This window comes from Ylistrum balloti, unplaced genomic scaffold (assembly GCF_031769215.1).
Source record: "Ylistrum balloti isolate Yb309-2 unplaced genomic scaffold, AGI_CSIRO_Ybal_v1 Utg369590, whole genome shotgun sequence".
In the NCBI taxonomy this organism is placed as follows: Eukaryota; Metazoa; Mollusca; class Bivalvia; order Pectinida; family Pectinidae; genus Ylistrum; species Ylistrum balloti.
Genome location: NW_026781876.1, coordinates 757,441 through 779,995, shown reverse-complemented (window position 1 = coordinate 779,995; position 22,555 = coordinate 757,441). Strand labels below are relative to the sequence as shown.

The following is a 22,555-nucleotide window of genomic DNA, read 5'->3' as shown; positions in this document are numbered from 1 at the left end:
TGTCAGTAAAGTCAGGTTTTAATGTATATTACAGGATGTCAGTAAAGTCAGGTGTCAGTAGAGTCAGGTTTTACTGTCTATTACAGGATGTCATTAAAGTCAGGTGTCAGTAAAGTCAGGTTTTAATGCATATTACAGGATGTCATTAAAGTCAGGTGTCAGTAAAGTCAGGTTTTAATGTATATTACAGGATGTCAGTAAAGTCAGGTGTCAGTAAAGTCAGGTTTTACTGTCTATTACAGGATGTCATTAAGGTCAGGTGTCAGGAAAGTCAGGTTTTAATGTATATTACAGGATGTCATTTAAGTCAGGTGTCAGTAAAGTCAGGTTTTAATGTATATTACAGGATGTCAGTAAAGTCAGGTGTCAGTAGAGTCAGGTTTTACTGTCTATTACAGGATGTCATTAAAGTCAGGTGTCAGTAAAGTCAGGTTTTAATGCATATTACAGGATGTCATTAAAGTCAGGTGTCAGTAAAGTCAGGTTTTAATGTATATTACAGGATGTCAGTAAAGTCAGGTGTCAGTAAAGTCAGGTTTTACTGTCTATTACAGGATGTCATTAAAGTCAGGTGTCAGTAAAGTCAGGTTTTAATGCATATTACAGAATGTCATTAAAGTCAGGTGTCAGTAAAGTCAGGTTTTACTGTATATTACAGGATGTCATTAAAGTCAGGTGTCAGTAAAGTCAGGTTTTAATGTATATTACAGGATGTCAGTAAAGTCAGGTGTCAGTAGAGTCAGGTTTTAATGTATATTACAGGATGTCATTAAAGTCAGGTATCAGTATAGTCAGGTTTTAATGCATATTACAGGATGTCATTAAAGTCAGGTGTCAGTAAAGTCAGGATTAATAGTATATCATTAGATAAACTTAAAGTCAGGAATATGTAAAGTCGAATTATTGTCCAAGAAAACTTCAGAAAAGAATTCTCTTTGATATTTTACATACATTTTAAAATACAGTTTACTAGAAGTGTGTAGAGTAGATAATTTTAGATTCATAAAATAAAATGAAAACTTTGTGAGAATTATTCTCCGTTAGAGATTAAATGTTATTTACTTAAACCGTCAGCTATTTCTTACATATTTGTTGTGTATTTTGTGTGACATTAGACTGAAATGTTTGTTACCCTCTCCTGAACAAAGATTAGAAATCTTGATAATGTTTCTCCATGTAAGACCATTTTATCTTTAGTTTACAGAAAATGCATCTTTAACTCTACGTAAACACTTCAATGTACTGACGACATCTACACCATAGAACATTCTGGGCACACGTATTTCTGAGTCATGAAACATGCAAAATGGCATGCTCTCATGTTAAAGTGTTTACAAACTTGTAAGTAATTGATAATTGAACGTAGCTGTTTTCGGTAAATATACTCACTGGCCTCGACAAGTTTAGCTATCAGAGTATAAAATAAAAGATAAGCTTTTCTGTTTTCCACACTTCTTGTTAGGGTGACATATGAAGTGTTTTGCGATTTAGAAATGTAAGAAGGCAACGGAATGAAGTTGAGGGGTTGGGATGAGGAGGCGAAGATTTAAACTGTTTTCGTTTCTATATACACTGATGACCTACCTTGGTTGAACCTTTCAGCAAGGAAACGTCGGGGACAGTCACCTTTGTGGCGTAAGATCCTACAAGTATTTGCAGCACAGTCTACAAACGGACACCAAAATAACTATTTTCTTTAAAATCAATTAATTGAAAATATTCTATTTTACTGGAATCAGAATAGTGATTCCCTGCTTGAAGAACAAGTTAGATTCAAAATCTCAATAAGTGGAGTAAGATTCTTAGATATCCAGGTCTCTTTGAGTGTCCAAAATTAGTTAAAACTCTTAATTTTTATACGACCTTCATTTTATGGTAGTGAATGCATCATTGATGAATAGAAATATACTGTATAATGCCCTTAAACTTAAAACCACAAAAATTCAATCAGTCAAGAAAAATATTTTTGCAGTAAGTTTGACAAGACATAAGAACCAAGCTATAACCTCTAATGAGTTTATCTGTTGGAATGTTGACTTTATCTACCAGGAAAGGAACTTCATCAGACAAGGAAACAATGAAAGCAGGAATGTTCAAACAGCAAGAATAGAATGTTCCCATCCTTACTTCTGGGACCAGACACACCTGCAATTCTCACCTGCTTATCTCTTAAGAGATTCTATCTGGGTGTGAAATTTTGGTATTATTGTTCTGACATCACAGCTGATGAATCTGTTAGATTTAGGAAAAATTTTCGAGATCGTAATGTTATATCCAGCCTGTTAAAAATAGGGCTTTAAAATTTAAATGTTCCGTAACTTTAAATGACGTTTTTTTGTTATCAATGAATGTCATCTTGGGGAAAAGTTTTATCAATATTGTTCTGAGCAGACAGTGTGGAAAATGTGAAATTGTAATTTTTTGAGTGTAAAGATAACAGAAAGAACATTCCTCGATGATATGCTACAGTATCAAACACATCAATTTTTAAAATGTTACACTGCATTTTGTTAATGGTGATAGCAATCTCAAGTCATTCCATAAATATGCAATGCATGGCAGATATTTCCTGCTTATTATTGATTCTCAGAACTCTAAAACTATTAAGTTGGTTATCTGGACTTGTAAATAATTTGAATTATGGTGTGAGGTTTGTGTAGAAACTTAATTTTAATTTAACGAAAATTAATATTTTAATTAATAAGGAAGCAAATACTGAAAGTGAAGTGTCCAGTTTGATTTAAGGGAAATAACTCTTAAAATTCTAAGATATGTTTTAAAATTATATGCTTGAGGGGAAGTAACTCTTTCTTCCTGTTTTGTGATTTCCCCCCCAGTTTATTGATTAATCTAAGGGAGGTAACTATGTTGCTATTACACGGATATTACAAATTACGTTCAGACTTGATCCCCTTATATAGATTTCCTGTAACTATATGTTATTAAGAATTGTAATGAAAGTAAAAAAGAAGGAAAATATAATTGTAACTTAAATATGATATTTTTGCTGTTATAATTGGACATGCACCTACACAACTTTTGACATAACTTTTTTATATGTTCAGTATTTCAGTAAAATGGTAATTATGTGTGATGAGAGTGTATATTACACTTAAAAATAATCGTTTTACAAAAATTTCATTTATTAACAATATGAATATTGATGAACAATTTTTGGACAGTTGTCAATTCATTTCTTGTCTTAAATGTCCTGTGGAATAGTGGAATATCAGGAATTGGAATTAAGTACAGCTCCTTATAATTTTGTCTCTGAGAGAAAATCAATTCTTATGTCACAAACCATATAGTAATTTATGACCGATTTTACCTCCTTCCTGATAAGGTGATGGCCAGTTTACTTGTACATTTTTACTGTAGTTTCATACATTGCTTCATCACTGTCCATTACAATGTGATAAAAGATCTTGTATGACTTGGCCCTGGTCAAAACCATAGGACTCAGTTAATGCGAAAACAGAATTGAAAATACTGACATTATTATTGAACACTTAAATATGCAAAATTAATTTCAAACTGAATGAATATTTTAAAAAGTTGTGAAATTCACATCAGAACATGGTCATGTCTGTTTTTGATAAATGAACCATATTGCATTCTTGTTTCCAAAGCCTTGTTAGTTTGACAATGAAGTAGAAAAAATATTAGCACTTCTTTAATTTTTTTTTTTCGTTGAAACTTTATATAACTGGTTAACAATTGATTAATCTGCTTACACCTGTATAGAAAAAACATTGAAATGGATGAAATTGATTGAAAGATTTGTACATATGTATATCCATACAGGTATAAGTTAGCTAACTAGTCTTTCAACATAAGACTGTGGTGATTTATGAGTGGTCTGTTGCCAAAGGGATATACTACTACACATTTCTGTGTTAACTTAGGGCAGCTCCTCGCACCTTAGTCTCACCTGAGGCATCTGTCACACCTGTAACAAGATTTTACTTTACTGTCCTATACACAGAATTGTCTAATAATACAGACTTCCATTCCAACAAAATCATATATATTTGAATAAAATGGATTCAGATATATTAATTATCATCACTTAAGTTATATTTAGTCAAGTGGTGGTTGAGTTTTAAAAAATTGTAGTTTTGAATTTACAAAATATTAGCTTTTTTACTTTGGTTGAATAGTTCTATTTTTATATTGGTGAAGATTGCTTCACAAATACATGAAATGTAATTTGAATTTTTTTTTAAGCAGGCAAGTATTTTTCTTCTTGTTTTCCTTTCTACCTGAGATATATCATTATAGTTGTGAGTGGTCGTCCTGACATGTCCCTATATGTGACATTCAGAATCTTATACCAATAATTCCTTGATCAGATTGCACGATCAATCCCCGACTGCCGAGACAACTTGTGGGCAGATGTCAATATCTTGTCGTGACCTGGATATTAATATAGATGATGTTTATTATTGATGACGCGGATTCCGGGCGACTCTGACACTACAAACTATGGCCACATAAACATCAGTGTAGATTGTATCAGAGGCATTACTCTGTCATGTTCTACCAAAATTTACAGCAACATTTCAATTCAGCGATTTGGACAAATTTCTGAATTGTTATACAGACTTTAAAAATTTCTGATTACTACTTTCAAGAAATGTAAATTATGGTGATTGGAAGCAGATTGTCTACCAGAAAAAGAATGAAAGTGCTTGCTGTGTTTATCTAAAAATAAACCCATGTCAGTTGAAATCTCAACAAAACAGCATTTGTTGTCAAGTAATAAGCTCACCTTCTGACTAAATGGTGACATTGAGTCAGGGTAATGTGTTGACTTCCTGGTTTTTTTTTACATAATACGGTATTGATTTCAAGAAGCCCAGGTCTGGTAAAAAGCCCATCCATAACCATAGCTCTATAGTAATTTTCCCTGTTAAAATAAACCCTGCAGTCCCTGATTTTGAGTTTTGTCATGTCTCCTCCAGTTATTGAACGAAACCTACGATGTTGCAGGATTTAACTGTACATACAGATAACACTAGAGCGTATTTTCTGTAACTGGATTGATAAAGCAGTGGACTGGTCAGCCAGCTGGAGATCACAGGTTTTATCTCCATTTTCAGTCATGACAATAGAGTACATGTATTAAGAAATAAGTCTCAGTTTTACTAGAAATTATCATGTGTTACCTGTCCTTAGATAATACATACCTTTTGTAATCTTATTCCCAGTGGTAACCCAAACAAATGTAAAGTTATACTTGGATGTCAGAAAACACAGATTTTTTTAGATTTTTTATTACGATGAAAGAGTACACTGTCAGATTTGATAGGATGGCATTACCGGTAAACAGAAGGGACGTATCAGTCAGGTTTAACACTAAGTAGCAAACTGGGAGGTCGGTATTACATATTCTTGCACCAAATGAAAATTACTTTCAAGTCTGAAGAATAGGTGTTTGAAATGCGATTTATCAGCTAGTTGTGAATCTTAGGATGTGGTTCAAATTATATATCGGAAGTTCACTTCATCATCTGTCCATTAGATCTAAGGGTCACTTCAGCCGGCAATTGGTCATCTATAGATAACAGCATGGACACAATCACTGAAACATATCTCCACTAAGTAAACACTCGCCGGTGATTAGACCGCTCAAATGTGTTGGGCTGGGATTCTTGAATGGTGAACCGAAGCGATGATATTTTTCCATTCAGGTAGTTCGTGGGTTGTGCTTCTGTGTGCTGATTTCACCCTGTAGAACTGTGACTCAATCAGGTAGAAACACCGGTAGTGAATCTCACCTCAACTTACCTGGAGACTCTACTGTTTTAGACAGTTATAAATGTTTAAGAGGCTTCTCAAGGATATTCTTGAGAAAAAACGAAGAACAAATTTCAAATTGATAATCTTTTAGTTTAATCGGTGACATCATTTGAATTTTTGTTAATATTGTTCAGTTGATAATGTGAAAATCTCATTCTGTTAGACAAAGAAATATCTAAATATTTGTCTGATTATGTAATGGTGGTTTGTGACTGATGGCAGTATTTACCCCTAAGGGGGCCCCGCACTCAGTGTGTCTATATGCAAAGTGTATATATGTACTTGTAGTAAGACTGCGATCATTTGGTCAGTGTTACAGATTTACCTGTAATAAACAGACAGGTGTAAATCAGCACACCTGATGGACAACTACTTATAATCAACATCTGTTGTGTCTATTTCAAAAGGAAATGTATCAATGAGGTCTTTTTGGTAATGAGAAGTGTATTAGCCGTGAGTGGCTCTACACAGTGTGTTTGTATGTAGCAAAAAAGCAAGGGCGGCTCGCGCGACAGGGATCATATCGACGAGATGGACGTTAATTTGATTATCTGTGTAAAGTATTGATAAACATGGCTTCTGTAAACAAATCATCTGGAACTAACAGGACATTTACGTCCTCAATTTTCATCACAGTGGGTAAGTTCAAATCTCTAATTTACAATTCTATAACTTGACACTCAAATATTTGAAAGTTTTGTTTGTCAATAAGTAAACGTTTAATGTGTTGATAGTTCACATAAATTTTCCGTTTTGTTGTTTATTAAGATTACCTGTAGTTCCACAATAAGATAATATTGTTACATCAGTGTTTTTACAATCTGTTAGTTTTTAGTATTTGTACAAAAGATTTTTATGTGTAATCCTGCTGGTACGCAGCGACTAGCGTTACCCTATGAGGTCACACCCCCTCTCTGTCTTACAAGTACCCGCTATATTGACAAAACTTACTCAAAGTCGATAAGAAAACCTAACTTAGATACTGTTCAAAACACTTAATGTGTCAGCACCTTTGTATATGTACCTGTATCTACCTAGTCTCCACTAGCATACTCTCAGTTTACATTAAAAAAAAAAGATTCAAAAATATTTCAAAAACCTAGAAAATATGAAGTTTGGATATTCGGAAATGGTTCACAGTAAAATCAACGAATTTCATTTTCATTTCCAGCAGATGAAAATTTACAAAACTAACTGCAAGCTGACAAATAGTTTAAGTATATACTTGTACATGTACATCTATGAAATTGGGAAAGGATGCAGGTGCTTCAAATATTTCATGACAACCATGATAATGCAAAATCAAGATTTATCATTTTGTGTAAATACATGTAATTGACATGATAATACACAAGTAAAATACAATTTTGATTTTATTCAAATATAATTACATTTAAAATGGGACGACTTGTGGTTTTATAAAACACATGTCAGTTTATCAGGTAAATTCAATTCTTATCACATTCAGCAAATCAACTCCATTCCCTTTAACTACCAAAATTAAATTCAGAAAAAAAAAAATTAAATACTTATCACCAACAAGTTATCTTGAATCTATAGTTTTTCTGTCTTTCTGATTAATATTCAACTGAAATAAAGTCATACATTATGATAAATGACACTAGAAAAGTCAAACTTTTTTTCAAACAGGGTCATGCTTTAATGTAATTGTATGGTCTGGTTATTTATAGCTGTGTCCCCATTGATCACTGTTTCAAGTTATTCCGCCTTTGTGTGGAAAGAATAGATTCTGATATGGTTTGTCACCCGAAGGTATTTCTGACCGCGTTACCTGTAGGTTTTTTTTAACAAGTCATGTTACGTCACAAAGAGATAATTTGGCTGGTTAGTTCGCCATTGTATTGATGCAATAAGCTTAGGTCATCACTTCGGTATTTCCTGCAAATATTACTTGTGCGTTTCAAAGTTGATATGATAGTGTATTATTATGTTCTCTGTAATGTAATTAGGCTTCAATGAGTTTAAATTTAACAAAAATTTCATTTTAAGTATCATACATTGGTACAGATGTCATGTTTTAAGGATGTATCTGGTATATGGATTTTGTGATGAAAATCTTAACATGACATAAAACCCTTGATTTTCTACTAGATTTCCACTCATTAACAAATGCTTGTTTAATTGTCTCGCTTCATTTCTTTCTCTTTCGCCTAATTTTTTACATCTCTTTTTTAAAGCAAAAAAATTTACCATAAGGATGGTTAAAGAGAGGGTTAACTTTACAAAGAATAGTGTTTACCTTGATCAGAGATGACAAGATGACTGCACAGAGATTCCATTTGAATTTTCTATCAAGGATTCATGTAGATTTAATGGACATTTTTCAATAAATAAAATTTTCAGTAAAGAAGAAAAGTAATGAATGGATATCTGAAAGTTTGAATGAAACTTTAAAGATGGTTACCTAGGGCTTGATATTTTGATTACTTGTGGTTGTCATGGATACAGCATTACTCACACCACAACAAATATGAGAAGAGTTTTAATTGTTCATAATTCACTTTAAAACATAAATTCTTTTCATTATTTTTTTTACAGAGAAGTTTAAAGACTCAGAATTAGGTGACAGTGTATTAAATAACTTGGTGCTATCTGTTTAAGAGAATTCTATATACATCTATGTGTTTTTGTCAATGTGACTATATATCATTTTTATAAATAATTTAGGTAAAGACTATCTTTCATCTCACCTCTGCCTACTTTTAATGTCCATAAACCTTTTTTATCACCATCATCCTGATTCAAATCACACTTTTTAGTGTCATTGAAGTAGGCCATCACTTGATGTATTTTAGTGACATTTGAATACAACTGCCATGAACAACTCGGTAAATCTATATTTAGACTGACACCTCTGGTGCAAAACTGTTTTTCATGATGGAAGAGTTCGGTTGTTTTCAACTTTTGTAGGTCATTTGGAAGCTCAAAACACACATGATAATGAAGAACCAGTTTTTATATACTGCACATATCAAATAGTACATTTAGGTGTGTGTTATCACATTGCTTTAGGGGACAAGTCATTATCTGCCCAAGAGATGTTTTAAGTAATGACTGGTCCCTTGCAGCTACAAGCTTCCTGTCAATGTGAGGGATACTGTCATCACATCTATAAGGTCACCTGGTACAGTTTGTAAAGTCCCCAACTGAGGTTTTAGATCAGAGATTTCTAGATCTATATTGAATAAATGTTTGATGTACTGGACTCATTCTAATTTCCTGACATAAACTTTTGATCAATGTCATTTGTGTTGGAAGCCATGAGGATCTTGTTTACTGTATAAATTTTACCTGAAGTCATGGTGTCTGAGACAAAACATCTCTAAACAGAGATGAAAGAGAAAACTTGACACAGGACATTAAAAAAGACTTTGTTAGCATTTCTGCAGGATTGAAAAAAGTTTGGAAGGACTTACTACAAGACATGAGGGAGATAAAATATTTTCACCTGCCATATAATTCATCATCAAAATATCATTGAATGAAAAAATTGACGAGAGCATGATTTACAAACAAGAGTTTTATTCATTGATAATTCTGATGGTAGAATATTTACAATTATAGTAAATGATACACGTCTGAACTAGATATATTTAATCTGATTAGATTAGTATGTGTGCACACATCAAATCCACCTCCAGCAGTGCTTCACTATTTTATCTGATAATATAATATTATCAAGGATGTTGTGTTACATTGTTATACTAAATACACAGGATGTGTTTACATGGTAGATGTTTGTGAAATATCATAGGTTTAACTTCCCAAAATTTTGGTATTACATGTGCTATGCATATTGTATAGGTAAAACTTCAACAAGTAAATTAAAAATTTACTTCCTATTATGGAGGATACCTAAATTTTCGTCTGAGTTGAGTTGTATCTGTCAGAGGGAGCCAGTACTTATAGCTTCGTGTTCCAGACAGAATCTGATAACAATTTGATTTTATTGAATACCATGTCACAGTTTTACATATTTTTATTGGTGAAAAGTAAATCGATTTTGTAACAACACAGATTTCATGTTTCACTGAAGTTTTATCAACATTTTCACCACAGACATGAAATCAAAAAGCAACCGACAAGAGGTGTTGATTTCATGCTGTCAATAATTTATATCTTGGACAGAGATCTGAAATGAGCATTTGATGTTGTGTACAATACATGGCAACTGTTTGTTGTGACCATAAAAATGTCGTTCAGAGGTTTTTGTGATGTGAAATGAAAATTTTGATTCTTGTACAGGGCTCTCGATCTGCCAGATTTGGAGCCGATATTCGGCTCCATTCCCAATGCAAAATGGTATCTTTTTTTCCCAATTTAAACCCCAAGTTTTCCCAATTCTAAGGAAAACAGCTATTTTTCCCAATTCTACGGGCCCGGGCCCCAGTCCCAAAATGGGGTGTGAGAGCCCTGTTGTATTTTAATCTGTTTTATCTTTTCATTTTTGATATTGTTTTAAGATTAAGAAAAAAATCACTCGTTTATGAGATATGTTATTTGGGTTGAAATTTGAAGTTATTGGAAGTTGAGCTTTTGTTATCTGATGTTATAGTAGGGTCAGAAAGAGGAACTGTAAGTCTACAACAATCTGTAAAGAAGATTAAATAAGTCTGCCACCAGACTACCTTTATAATCACGTGTGCCACTATTTCTGATACACAATACATATGTACTGTAGGGATCAATAGCAGAATAAAAACATTGTTACTTCTCTTCAGAAACAATTTCCGCCTTCTAAAGTTTACTCTAAGAGTGAAATGATAGAAGATGTTTTCAAAATCTCAAAACATGATAAAGATGATTCACACTTGTCCAATACCAAAATTTGAACCTGTACCAAGCAGGGTAACAGCCTGACTTGCTTTGTGTGTAAGGCAAACTTAATAAATTTTCTTTATTATAATCATTTCCTGCTTTCATCTATATTCATTTTGCCTTTTAAGATTCATTTCCCACAAATAACAGGATGTATAGTTAATAAAATATTCCATCTTACGTGTCTTAGGGTGTTTCTTCCTGTTAACATTTTTGAAATAAATTCTAATTCATCAGTTAGATAATTTAATTTGTGTTTGTTAAAATGAGTAAATAGTAAATAAAAAAGACCCAAATATCACACATTAAATATCTTACAGTGCTCTTTTGTAAAAGAGGTGCACTTCAATATACAAAGTAGCATGTGGCCTTCAGTCGTAGAAAAGGACAATTAGAGTATAGAAACAACAAAAAGGGTTGATTGTTTAAAAGGTTTTGTAAAATTCTGATATCATATAATGATAAAGACCTTCTTCTATAGCAAGGGTGGTGCCTGGTTAGTAATTACTCGGGTGGTACTTGGTTAGTAATTACTCGGGTGGTACCTGGTTAGTAATTACTCGGGTGGTAATCGGTTAGTAATTACTCGGGTGGTACCTGGTTAGTAATTACTCGGGTGGTACCTGGTTAGTAATTACTCGGGTGGTACCTGGTTAGTAATTACTCGGGTGGTACCTGGTTAGTAATTACTCGGGTGGTACCTGGTTAGTAATTACTCGGGTGGTACCTGGTAAGTAATTACTCGGGTGGTACCTGGTTAGTAATTACTCGGGTGGTACCTGGTTAGTAATTACTCGGGTGGTACCTGGTTAGTAATTACTCGGGTGGTAATCGGTTAGTAATTACTCGGGTGGTAATCGGTTAGTAATTACTTGGGTGGTAACTGGTTAGTAATTACTCGGGTGGTACCTGGTAAGTAATTACTCGGGTGGTAATCGGTTAGTAATTACTTGGGTGGTACCTGGTTAGTAATTACTCGGGTGGTACCTGATTAGTAATTACTTTGGTGGTACCTGGTTAGTAATTACTCGGGTGGTAGCTGGTTAGTAATTACTCGGGTGGTACCTGGTAAGTAATTACTTTGGTGGTACCTGGTTAGTAATTACTCGGGTGGTAGCTGGTTAGTAATTACTCAGGTGGTACCTGATTAGTAATTACTTTGGTGGTACCTGTGTTTACATTACATGTAATCTATCTGGATTTAAACTTCTTCTCATTGTCCGGCCATCAAGGGAGATGATTGGTCATTCAGGGATAAGGCTCTTTGACACTTTGTATAGATTTGTGATATCTTGCCAATCAGATGAGGGATTACAAGAGGATTAGGAGATTATCCCACCTGGATATGCAGACACACATATTAAGGTTCAACTGTTGTAAAATATTTATAGTCACAATTGGTCGAAGATACAGACAAAAAGAGTATACATTTAATATGGAGGTGGGGTGGAGGTTAGGGGTGGTCACAGGTGGACGATGATGGGAAGGGATGAGTAAGGGTTAGGGTAGATTGGAAGACAAAAAATATGAGGATGGGGGAGATGGAAACATTGAGGTCGGGAAGAGGGGAGCACTGTCACAAACAGATGAGACAGACAGAAGGTGAGACAGAGGAGGGAGACATGGGGGCTAATGGAACAGACAAAGAATTTGGAAACATGGGGTGATAGAGATCTCATAGTGGAAAGCTAGATAGGAGTCATTCCCCTCTGTGTTTCCAATGCTGGTAGTAACAGTAAATATTTGTACCTTCTTGATATATCACAAACTCCTGTTATCTCTCAAAAGAACTGAATCAAAGATTATATAAATTAATTTTTCATCTGAATTTTATGATAAATTCTTTTTGGAAAGTGTGACACATTGACAGTTTGAGTGTTGATTTTCCTGATCAGAATTTATGACAGTCACTCGTTTCCGTGATAACATTTAGTGGGTATTGTACCAGTATAACCATTTTGTTTTATCTGAATCAAGATCACTTCAAACTTGAGTCATTCATCATAAACTGTAACTTTTCACTCTCTAAGAGCCAGTGCTCTTAATGACGAACATTATACCAGTATCTAAATAATTGCTATATAATGCTAATTAGTAATCACGCAAATATAAATACACAGACTTTCTGGTTAATCACACACCAAAAGGATTTTTGTGTGGTATGGATCCCATTTTGTGACACTGTAAAAATGTTCTTTCTAGAAACAAGCTCCCACAGTGTGACAACTGTCAGACTGGTGTTTTATAATTTTAGCGTTTCATTTTAAGATTTTACCTGTAGGTTAGACTTTGATTTGTCTGTGTAAGGGCGTTGTACTCCGTAATCTTCTTACTGACGAAACCAAACTCTTGACAGGATATGCTTTTGCAAAGTATGTCAACACGGATTTGTCAATTCTCCACATACAAAGCATTATTGTCATTATATATGTGACTATTATTGATGAGTACGAAACACCAAAACTTGAAAATTTTGTTTGTTCATTGAAAGTTGAAAATTGATAAATGACATATTTGAATTAATCAAGATCTAAAATTTCATTTCATATAAAAAATCTGCTTACACCCCGTTGTCAGTGTCACGCTGTGACCTTGAAAGCGTAAAGTTAAAGATATATGAGACTACTATGGTGGTACGCTTTTGTCAGGACGGCAAAGAAATTTAAATTTATTGAAGTTTGAGGAATGAAATGTAGATTATGTGTTTACAAACAGCTAAACACAAGGTTTGTCTGTACCCCATATCTGAGATGCCTTGAGAAATTTCATTCTTCAAGGTGACTTTATGAAATTAGATCATAGTCCTTCAGTGTTTGAATAGATGTAGCCATATTGGTATCCAACGTAAGTTTGTTATCAGACTTCAGTTCAAATTACATAGCAACCAAATAACTCCCGGATGTCTTCTGAAGTTCAGCTTAATCGGAAACTAGAGGTTAGATTTTTTTTATGACGTTAATTATATTTGTACTTGTGTCATTCATGAACCTACCAAATTACATGTATTAATGATATTCAGGCCTTATGGTACCATTATCTTAATAAATTACTACTAATTAAAATGTTCATTATACCTGTGATGTTCAGACAGGTGTACATTGTGTGACCTAGATATTTCTTCTCTAGTATATTGTTACCTGTATAAGAATCCAGGTAACATTGAATATATGGGGAGTTTATTTTGGGGTGTTTTTGTCTCAATTGGGGAAGAATTTGAGGTCTATACTAACTATGGTTTCAAAAGGAGATTATTGGGGCAGTTGGTGTTTTAAGGGGAGATAATTTGTTGATTGGTGTCTCAGATGATTTCATTCTGTTTGAATTGGATCATGGGGATGAGAGATCGTTAGAAACAAGTTGACATTTCATTGGGGTAATACAAACATTCAAAAACTTTGGTAAGAATTTCCTTTAAGAGAGTCTGTGTGATTCAGTAGAACTGGTTGAGATGAAGAGTGCTTGAGCTAGGATTTGAAAGAAGGGGAGGATTGGGGTAGGTTGCTACTGCCCTGTCTGCTGTCTGTTCAGAGAAACTTGTAGTGTGCTTACCAGTCATTACTATTCTGATTTTTCAGATTTAATCTCGCCAGACTACAGTCTCCAGACTTTATTAACTGCGGGGACAGAGATATCAATTTATCATTTTAAATTTGATTAAGGTTAAATGTACAATCAGTTTAAGAATAATGGCTTGAATGGTGTATTGTGTCACTTTTGTGGTTAAATCCTTATCAATTTATTCAAATTTAAGATCATCCACTCTTTGTTAATATCATTTGATATGATAGAACTCACAAAAATATTTGTCAAACTTTGAAGAGTAGAGATTGACCTCCTAAATTCTAAGCTCGTTCTGAATTTCACGGCGTTTCGTTTTGTCACTGATGTCATTTATACATTTCATATTTACATATCGTTTATACATGCCATGAAGAGGTGTATTAACAGGTAGATAGACGAGTATAAGGAAAATATTAGATGTGCATCCAACCGTGTCTACAATGAATTTGAAGTCTGTCCTTTTATTTTCGTATATTTATAACTAGAGGGTGAAAAATAAGCAAAGGTATTTAAATAAAAAAATTCTGTCAAATACACACACGTTGAATAAGAGTAAAGGTGTATGTGATTCAAGGTTGTGGTTGGAGGATGATCAGGGCTAATCTGCGAGTAATTGGCTGTCTGTCATATAAAAGACCCAAAATTTTGACCCAGAGGACTTAACAACATATAGATATGAAGTAAATGTGGTTCGGATTTAATCGCTTACTGGGATTTTACATCTTGGACACGTAATGGTCTTTTAACGATGGAAACAACAGGTGAATTTTTTTCCGAAAGATATCATATTTTTATTTTGTATGTGTTATTGATATAAAAAAATTATTTAAGTTGTAGGTGAATTTATTGTAAATCTGACGATGTAAACGAAAACAGGTGGTAGAGAAATTTCCATGGTGTATATATTTATAAAGTTGATAGCTGTTTCAAAATATTTTAGTTTAGTACAAGCAACTTGTCAATTTTTTTTTTTATTTTTTAAAAGTACAAAATGTATGATGTTTATATATTTACTATTTGAAATTAGAATTGTGCAAATTTAAGATCTAAATCTTCAGTGATACTTATAACCTTTAATGTATATCACACTTTAAGAAATTTCTAGCCTTTGTATCAACACTTGAAAACCAAAATGGTTCTTAAGTTTTGAACGTTCAAAGGTTTAGGACTACTCAAACATCAGGTCAAACGATCAGGATATGGAAAAAAAACATTGTTGATGTGTGTCTGTCCCAGAAGAATTCAAGCTCATTAATAACCTGACTCTGAGTCTGAAGTGTTTCAATGATCCAGATTTCATTACTTTTCCTGATATCAATTGTGTAGATGTATCTTGGAGATCAATTTACCTGGGAGAACGGGAAGAAAATGTCAAATATTGATCCGAGAGCTCCAAAGACCTCTTAGCAGAGCGTGATATTGAATACAGGAATATCATATGTTCTGAAAGTACTTAAAATTTTGTCACGTATACATAAAGATTTTTTGGTTTCAGTGGAATCTAAATAAGGGTTTAACCTTTAAAATATTTCAGAATGTCTGTTTAAGTAATCTGGGATTAAATACCTGGATTTGTTAGTCCAAGAATGTAAAAGATTGCTTCCAATTTTCTACATATCAAACAAGATGACAGGCAGCCACACTGTGGAATGCTAGGAGAATGAAAGTACATATGTGTTAAATATGATGTAGCTGAAAAATCATCTCCCACCACTAACATTCTTATATCTCCTTTGGGATAGGCTCAAATTTGGAAATAGTTTAAAATATGGATGGAAAAATGATTGCCATTAAGCTGTTGATTGAAATACCTTAAAGAAAAGCAAGTATAAAAAACCAATTTTCAGTCAAAAGAATTTCCATGCCTTGACACGGAGTTGTGTGAGAAGTTAATTTAGAGCTAAAGGTGAGGATTTTCTTATTATCAAGGTAGTGTTGATATCAAACATTTTGTATACATGATACAAAGTTGTCCCACAAAAGGGGCGGGGCAGGGGGTGGGGCAAGGGGTGGATGTACATCACCTCTGATACTTTTAAACAGACCGCGCCTCTTTGATCAGACTTGTCCATTTCCAGTGATGGCAAAAGAGGGAACTAAAACTGAACAGATTGATATCAATTTATACAAGCTCCTGAATTTTACACTCTGTTTCTGCATTTCCACAAAACCTCTCAACAATTTTATTGGCTTTGTTCAAAAACATCTAAAATTTATTTCAAACTAGCACATATTATTTCCACATAGAGTTGAGCATTCCACACTCATGCATTTCACTCACTTTGGCTAAATGTATGCTTGGAATCAAGCATACACTATGTAGGTCAGTGGTAGTATGCTCCACACTGGTCATTTATCTGATGAAGTTGGCCATTTCAGTCATCGAAGTGTCACACTCTCATCCTGTATTGGTTGTGTTATAAGGACTTCTATTCTATTGACATTACCAACCTGAGAAATCATTCCCAAACATCAAAAATCAAACAATTTCTCTGTTTCTGTTATATTGAACTATAGGAAGATTTCAACAAAAAAATTATAACATTTGCATGAAAATAGAAAACCTGCATTTCGGTTTGAAATACTCCTTTTCATTTCTAACATTCAGGAAGTTGTAGAAACATGGATGATGTAGTTCGCATAGAATTTATTTGTCTGTCCTCATTTATAATATTAGTTGTGGATGTAAGCATGTCTGTTTCATTTTTCAATATTTGATCAATAAAACAGTTCACACCTGTATTTTTATGTTTACGTGTTGTCATATTTTACCTGAATACCTGTTGCTTACCTGGTCAATATTTGTGTCGTTACAGGTGGAAGTCTGGCCCGCAGTGTAACTGATGACCAGAATAATGCAGGTAAATTTTTTTATATAATTTCTTGTACATTATTTAAGTACGGTATTGACGCCTGTACAATATCACTGCTCTGTATGTATAATTTGATTCATTCGTGTATAAATTATGTATTGATTTCAAGCTGATAAGCACCCAGGATGCTTCACACTTCAGGGAATTAAAACTTCCAACATTATCAAATCAGTGATACTAAGTGGGAGATTTTGGTGAATGGAAAGAATAAATTACAGGATATCAAGTGATTATAGGCGTTTAAGGGAACTGGGTATTTATGATATCAAATGTGGTACAAGAATTTACTATCTCACATACCAGAAAAGAAGTTATAACATGCAATAAATTAAAATTTTCTCTGATAGCTGAAATTGTTCTTCATAAAGCGGATATGAAATATTGTAATGTAGCCCAGATATTAAGAAATTAACCTAATTTATGTAATTGACAGCAAAAACGTTAATTAAGGAATATGAATTTCTGCAGTTTTCAAGGTTAAAGGTCACATATATTGTAAACACCAGTAATGTTAACATATAAGTGTAGATACACACTTGAAACCTGGCTTTGAATGAGGACTGGTTTCCTGCCCAGTTTGTTCTGGGTTTTGAGTGTTTATAATAATATTTTTTTCAAAACTTGATACAAGAGGGTTTTAAATAGATTTTAGATAAACTCATTTCCTATGATACATTGTGAAAGCTGAATGAGGACGTGTTTAAGGTGTATTATTCTAAATTGACAAAACCCTGGATAATAAAACTAACTGATATTTGGCCAATAATACTTATATATATTCATCTACGAATCTGACTTACATGAAACCTGACTTTAAGGACATTTGATTTTAAGAGTATCCTGTAATATAGAAAACCCTGACTTTAATGACATTCTGTAGTATACAGTAAAACCTGACTCTACTGACACCTGACTTTAATGACATCCTGTAATATACAGTAAAACCTGACTCTACTGACACCTGACTTTAATGACATCCTGTAATATACAGTAAAACCTGACTCTACTGACACCTGACTTTAATGACATCCTGTAATATACATTAAAACCTGACTCTACTGACACCTGACTTTACTGACATCCTGTAATATACATTAAAACCTGACTCTACTGACACCTGACTTTAATGACATCCTGTAATATACAGTAAAACCTGATTTTACCGAATCCTGACTTTAAGAAAATCTTGTTATATTCTGTAAAACGTGACTTCATCTGCACCTGAGTTTGCTGACACCAAATCTTATGGACATTCTGCAATATAGAGCCAAATTAATTTTTGTTACAAAAAATTCTTATCAGATTGTGATTTTTTTTCTTGTGGATCAAGAATATAAAACAGTTGGCAGCATTTATGTATGTCAATTTGGCAAAATTTTGTCTGAAATATATACATACCTAAATTCTTGTTTGGAGAACCAAACTTCTAAGCTTCTGACTTTGTCAGAATAGGTAAATTAGCCTTCTGGGCTAATTGCAAAAACAATTTGGTATGTAATAGGTATTAACAAATGTTTCACTGTTAAGATATTTACGATTCTTATCATTACCAATGGGTTGATGTCTGCCACCAAGTTTGATAAAAATTTATCGGGTACTGTTTGTATATATCAGACAGTTCTATCAGAAAGGCAAACAACCAGCATTTACTAGAGTCGGGGTATATAAAAGGTTAACTTCTATAAGTTAAAATGTTTAATATGATGAAAGAAAAATTTCAATAATTGTTAATAAGTCTTAGCGGCACCATTTTTTTTATTTGTTGCGTATTTTTGATCATTACTTTTTTGTATCTTTGTTACAGACCTTCAAGTCGATCCAGTCTCTAAGTAAGTATTCGCGACACGTCAGTGATAAAGGGGTTTATAGAATGTTACGTACATATCACAATATGTTCTGACATTGATTTTCTGAAATTGATTGTGTATTTATTAGGAACATATAGAAAGGTAGGCCTTATACCTTTGTACAAGGAAGACTTTGATAAAACTTTAACCTACATTTAGGCTGTGACATGTAACATATGTTTCTCAACCCCATGATTTAAAAAAAATGGCATAATCTCGAATAGATACCCCAATATTTAGGATGTGATCTGTTACACCAGCTATTTACTGAGGATGTATAAATAGGGTTTTATGATAAACTTCACACCCACTGGGCACTTTGAGGTTGAATTAATTAAATCTTTTACTGTTTCTGGTTTTGCTGATATTCGAAAAAAAATCTCTCATTTTTTTTTAACACCTAAAAAATTATGGACATAAACATTTTATTAACAGTAAATTTCAGACTAGGTATCCATAGAGATATGAAATCTAGCATGTCGTATATGTTACAGCTAGAAGTCAGTTAACATATAATGAAATATTTGTACAAATGGAAAAACCCAGGTTTCACTATCAAACACATAGAAAAAAAACCAACAAAGTTTACAAAAGATTTTAAAAGCAGGGGACTCATTTTTTAAACAAATTATGAATGACTGAAATTCAGCCATCAGAATCTTGTCAACAGATCAAACGTATAGATTTCGGGATTTTTTTAGAGTCAGCTTTTTGACAAATGAATGGTTATCGGTTTACAGTCGTACTAAAGGTTCAAGTGCTCCGTATCAGTAAACAAAATCGGACCACTACAAGCTTTAAAATTTGAATTAAATCAAAACTAAAAAAAATGTCTGGCTTAAAAAAATATCTGAGTTTAATGGTGGCCCTAATTATCAATTACTTGTTTTGTGATTTCAACTTTAAAATTTAGAAAAAATAGAATTGAACATTAAATACTAGATGATAATCTCAGCATTTGGTGTTTTTGTAAGATGTTCATTTGAGATTTTTAATTAATAGTGATAAGACAGACATACCACTTTGTCTACTGTTTTGAGAGGCTAACTACATTTTCTGCCTTTTACATGATGTCCTGTTTGATGTGGTTTGGTGTCTATATATGTATACAGTTTCTGTTAACCCTCTTGACCCAGCATTAGGTAATACTACACACTGGTGCAGTACAATAACATGTCACCTTCTTGATGAAACACTCCACTGGAGCTCCTTTCTCATTTCCTATTTTTTGTGAGAACAACTCTGTACCACTGAAAAATATAGTATTGTCCCTTTAATTAATGTCCAAGAATTTTAATTACAAATTACAGATTTTTTTTAATTATATTACTGAACTTGAATCTGTACCATAGAAATTCCAAATTTTGTTGCATTTGAAATATATCTTCATTTTGAAATATATTTTTGAAATGTTTCATTTTTATTGTAATTTGAGAAATGCAAAATTAGATTATCTCCCTTTATGAAGAGCTCAAATTAAAAGAGTTTAGATACACAAAGACTGTTTTCAGTACAAAATTGTACAGGTATTATTAAGACTGAAAGTTACTACATGAGCATACAAGTTCCAATGCTGTGATGGTGACTTAACTCTATGCACAATGGACTGCATTCTAAAATGTCTTTGTTTGGTGAAATGTATGCCGAGCAATCTAAACAAAGACAAAAGACACTCCTAATTTTCTGCCTTAGGTTACATGATCATAGCGTCCCCAAACTCTAAAACATTCTTCAATCCTTTTAAAGTATGCAATCAAAATTCCTTGATATAATTTATCACAACACATGTTAAGTAGTGTTAAATGTGTTTTTAAAAATCTTTTCAAAATTGTGTGTGATGTTACAGGAACAGTTACGTTTCTTGGTTTATGATTTATAAAAAACCTATCAGCATTTAAAAAATAAGTAGCATGCCTGTGTGATTTTCAGTAATGTTTGTGTAAAGTTGCAGGTTTTAACATTCTGTCAGAATTTTTCTGTAATCCATGAACACCTTCTCACCTTAACCTTAATTGATTCAAGAGACACAAGCCAATTTTGAACAGGTTTAAAGAGATAGAATAAAAAATTTAACATATAAATTTTAGATTTATAAAACTAACTTTATGTGACAGGAAACTAGTCAAAGACAAGAAATCTGTGAAAGAAAAAGAAAAGGTCCCAGAGTTTATTGTAAAACCACGACGTCAGTTTGTCAATGAAGGCCAAACAGCGAAATTCAAGGCTTCGTACGATGATACGCCACAAACCAAACTCACCTGGAGTCGAACTGATGGGGACGCCCTGTCATCAGGTGGTAAATACAAGGTGAGTCATACAGCTGGGTAGACTATAGCACCTGTGAAAGATAGAGCTTTTGTTGTAGCAAATAGATAATCATCACGCAGCTATTATGTTGCATAGTTTATTTTTAAATCAGTTAAGTAACTTGAAGATTTATTATTTAGATTTATGAGGAGAATGACTTTCATTGGCTGGAAGTGCGTGATGTCACAAGTGAAGATTCTGGGAGCTACACGTGTATGATCAGGAACTCTGTCGGCAGCAACAAAGCCGATGTTGATCTAGATGTATATGGTGAGTATATACTCGGGTTGTTTGATAGAAATGTTTATATGGAGTATGAAATACACAAGGTACTACACAAATGTGAAGATACTCAAGATTTTGGACCAAAATTCTTGACAGAAGAAAGTAAATAGAGAGATGTCATATGTCAGGAAATGCTATAGACAAATTAGGAAAAGGATATGAAAGAAATCAGTCTTCAGATGAATGTTGTGCAGTTGTGTGGTGTACGTAAAATGTTTACCCATGAAATGGATATCTTATGTTTAAACAAGGTAAGAAAGAGCTCATATTTTGCAGTAAGGATAAACATATCCTTTTATAGGAGGATAAAATGGAACAAAGACATGCCACAACAGACAGAAAAAGATTGATGTAAAATTTTACTTTCTTGTGTATTCAGCAATAAGCCCATGTCTGGTAATAAGCCCATCCCATCGTTGTTCAGTAGAAATAAGACAACTCCCTTACTTTTAGTCAGAAGTTGTATGATGGCCCCTGAGCTTCAGTGGGTTAAATATGCCTTGTTAACTGTAAGTCATTCAAAAGATTCTTATTCTGTATTATACACATGTAACAAACTTCTGGTTACATATATTTGATATTTATTAAATCTCATTTTGTGTTCTGTATAAAATCTGACACTATATATCTCTAACCATTGAAATGTCATAATTGGGGTATTTAGAAAGCGTGACAGGTGTTTCTATTGCAGTTAACCAATAAATTCAATATATAAATATATTTTACATGTAATAACTCCACCCAATCAATTTGTGATAATGCTCCCTACATTTTTTTTTTCAGAACAGTTAAAAACTTATCTGTCATGATATTTGTTTAAATGAATTTCATTTCAAGTTTTTAAAAAAGTATGCAAATAGTGTACGAGAGGTCAATAAAGCATGCTGTATGAACAGGACATTCTTACATGTTTAACCTTCCCAAAAGGTAGTCATTCAAACATTATGATGTCATTAGCAACAGATGATTCAACATATACCTGTATTTGTCAGCAATTCACAACCTGTCCTCCCACCTGGATTTTATAATTCGTTTGTCAGT

At 33.2% G+C, this 22,555-nt stretch overlaps 1 protein-coding gene across 4 annotated transcripts in view; it reads left to right on the top strand.

Moving 5' to 3' along the window:
• LOC132544626 (myosin light chain kinase, smooth muscle-like) overlaps positions 1–22,555 on the top strand; it is a 111,247-nt gene that overhangs the window by 63,263 nt on the left and 25,429 nt on the right. For all 4 annotated transcript variants that reach the window (XM_060208256.1, XM_060208265.1, XM_060208271.1 and 1 more), the window contains 4 exons: positions 17,019–17,063; positions 18,880–18,904; positions 21,037–21,229; positions 21,370–21,499. In XM_060208256.1, the coding sequence (XP_060064239.1) occupies positions 17,019–17,063; positions 18,880–18,904; positions 21,037–21,229; positions 21,370–21,499 (393 nt within the window). The remainder of the gene's footprint in view (positions 1–17,018; positions 17,064–18,879; positions 18,905–21,036; positions 21,230–21,369; positions 21,500–22,555) is intronic.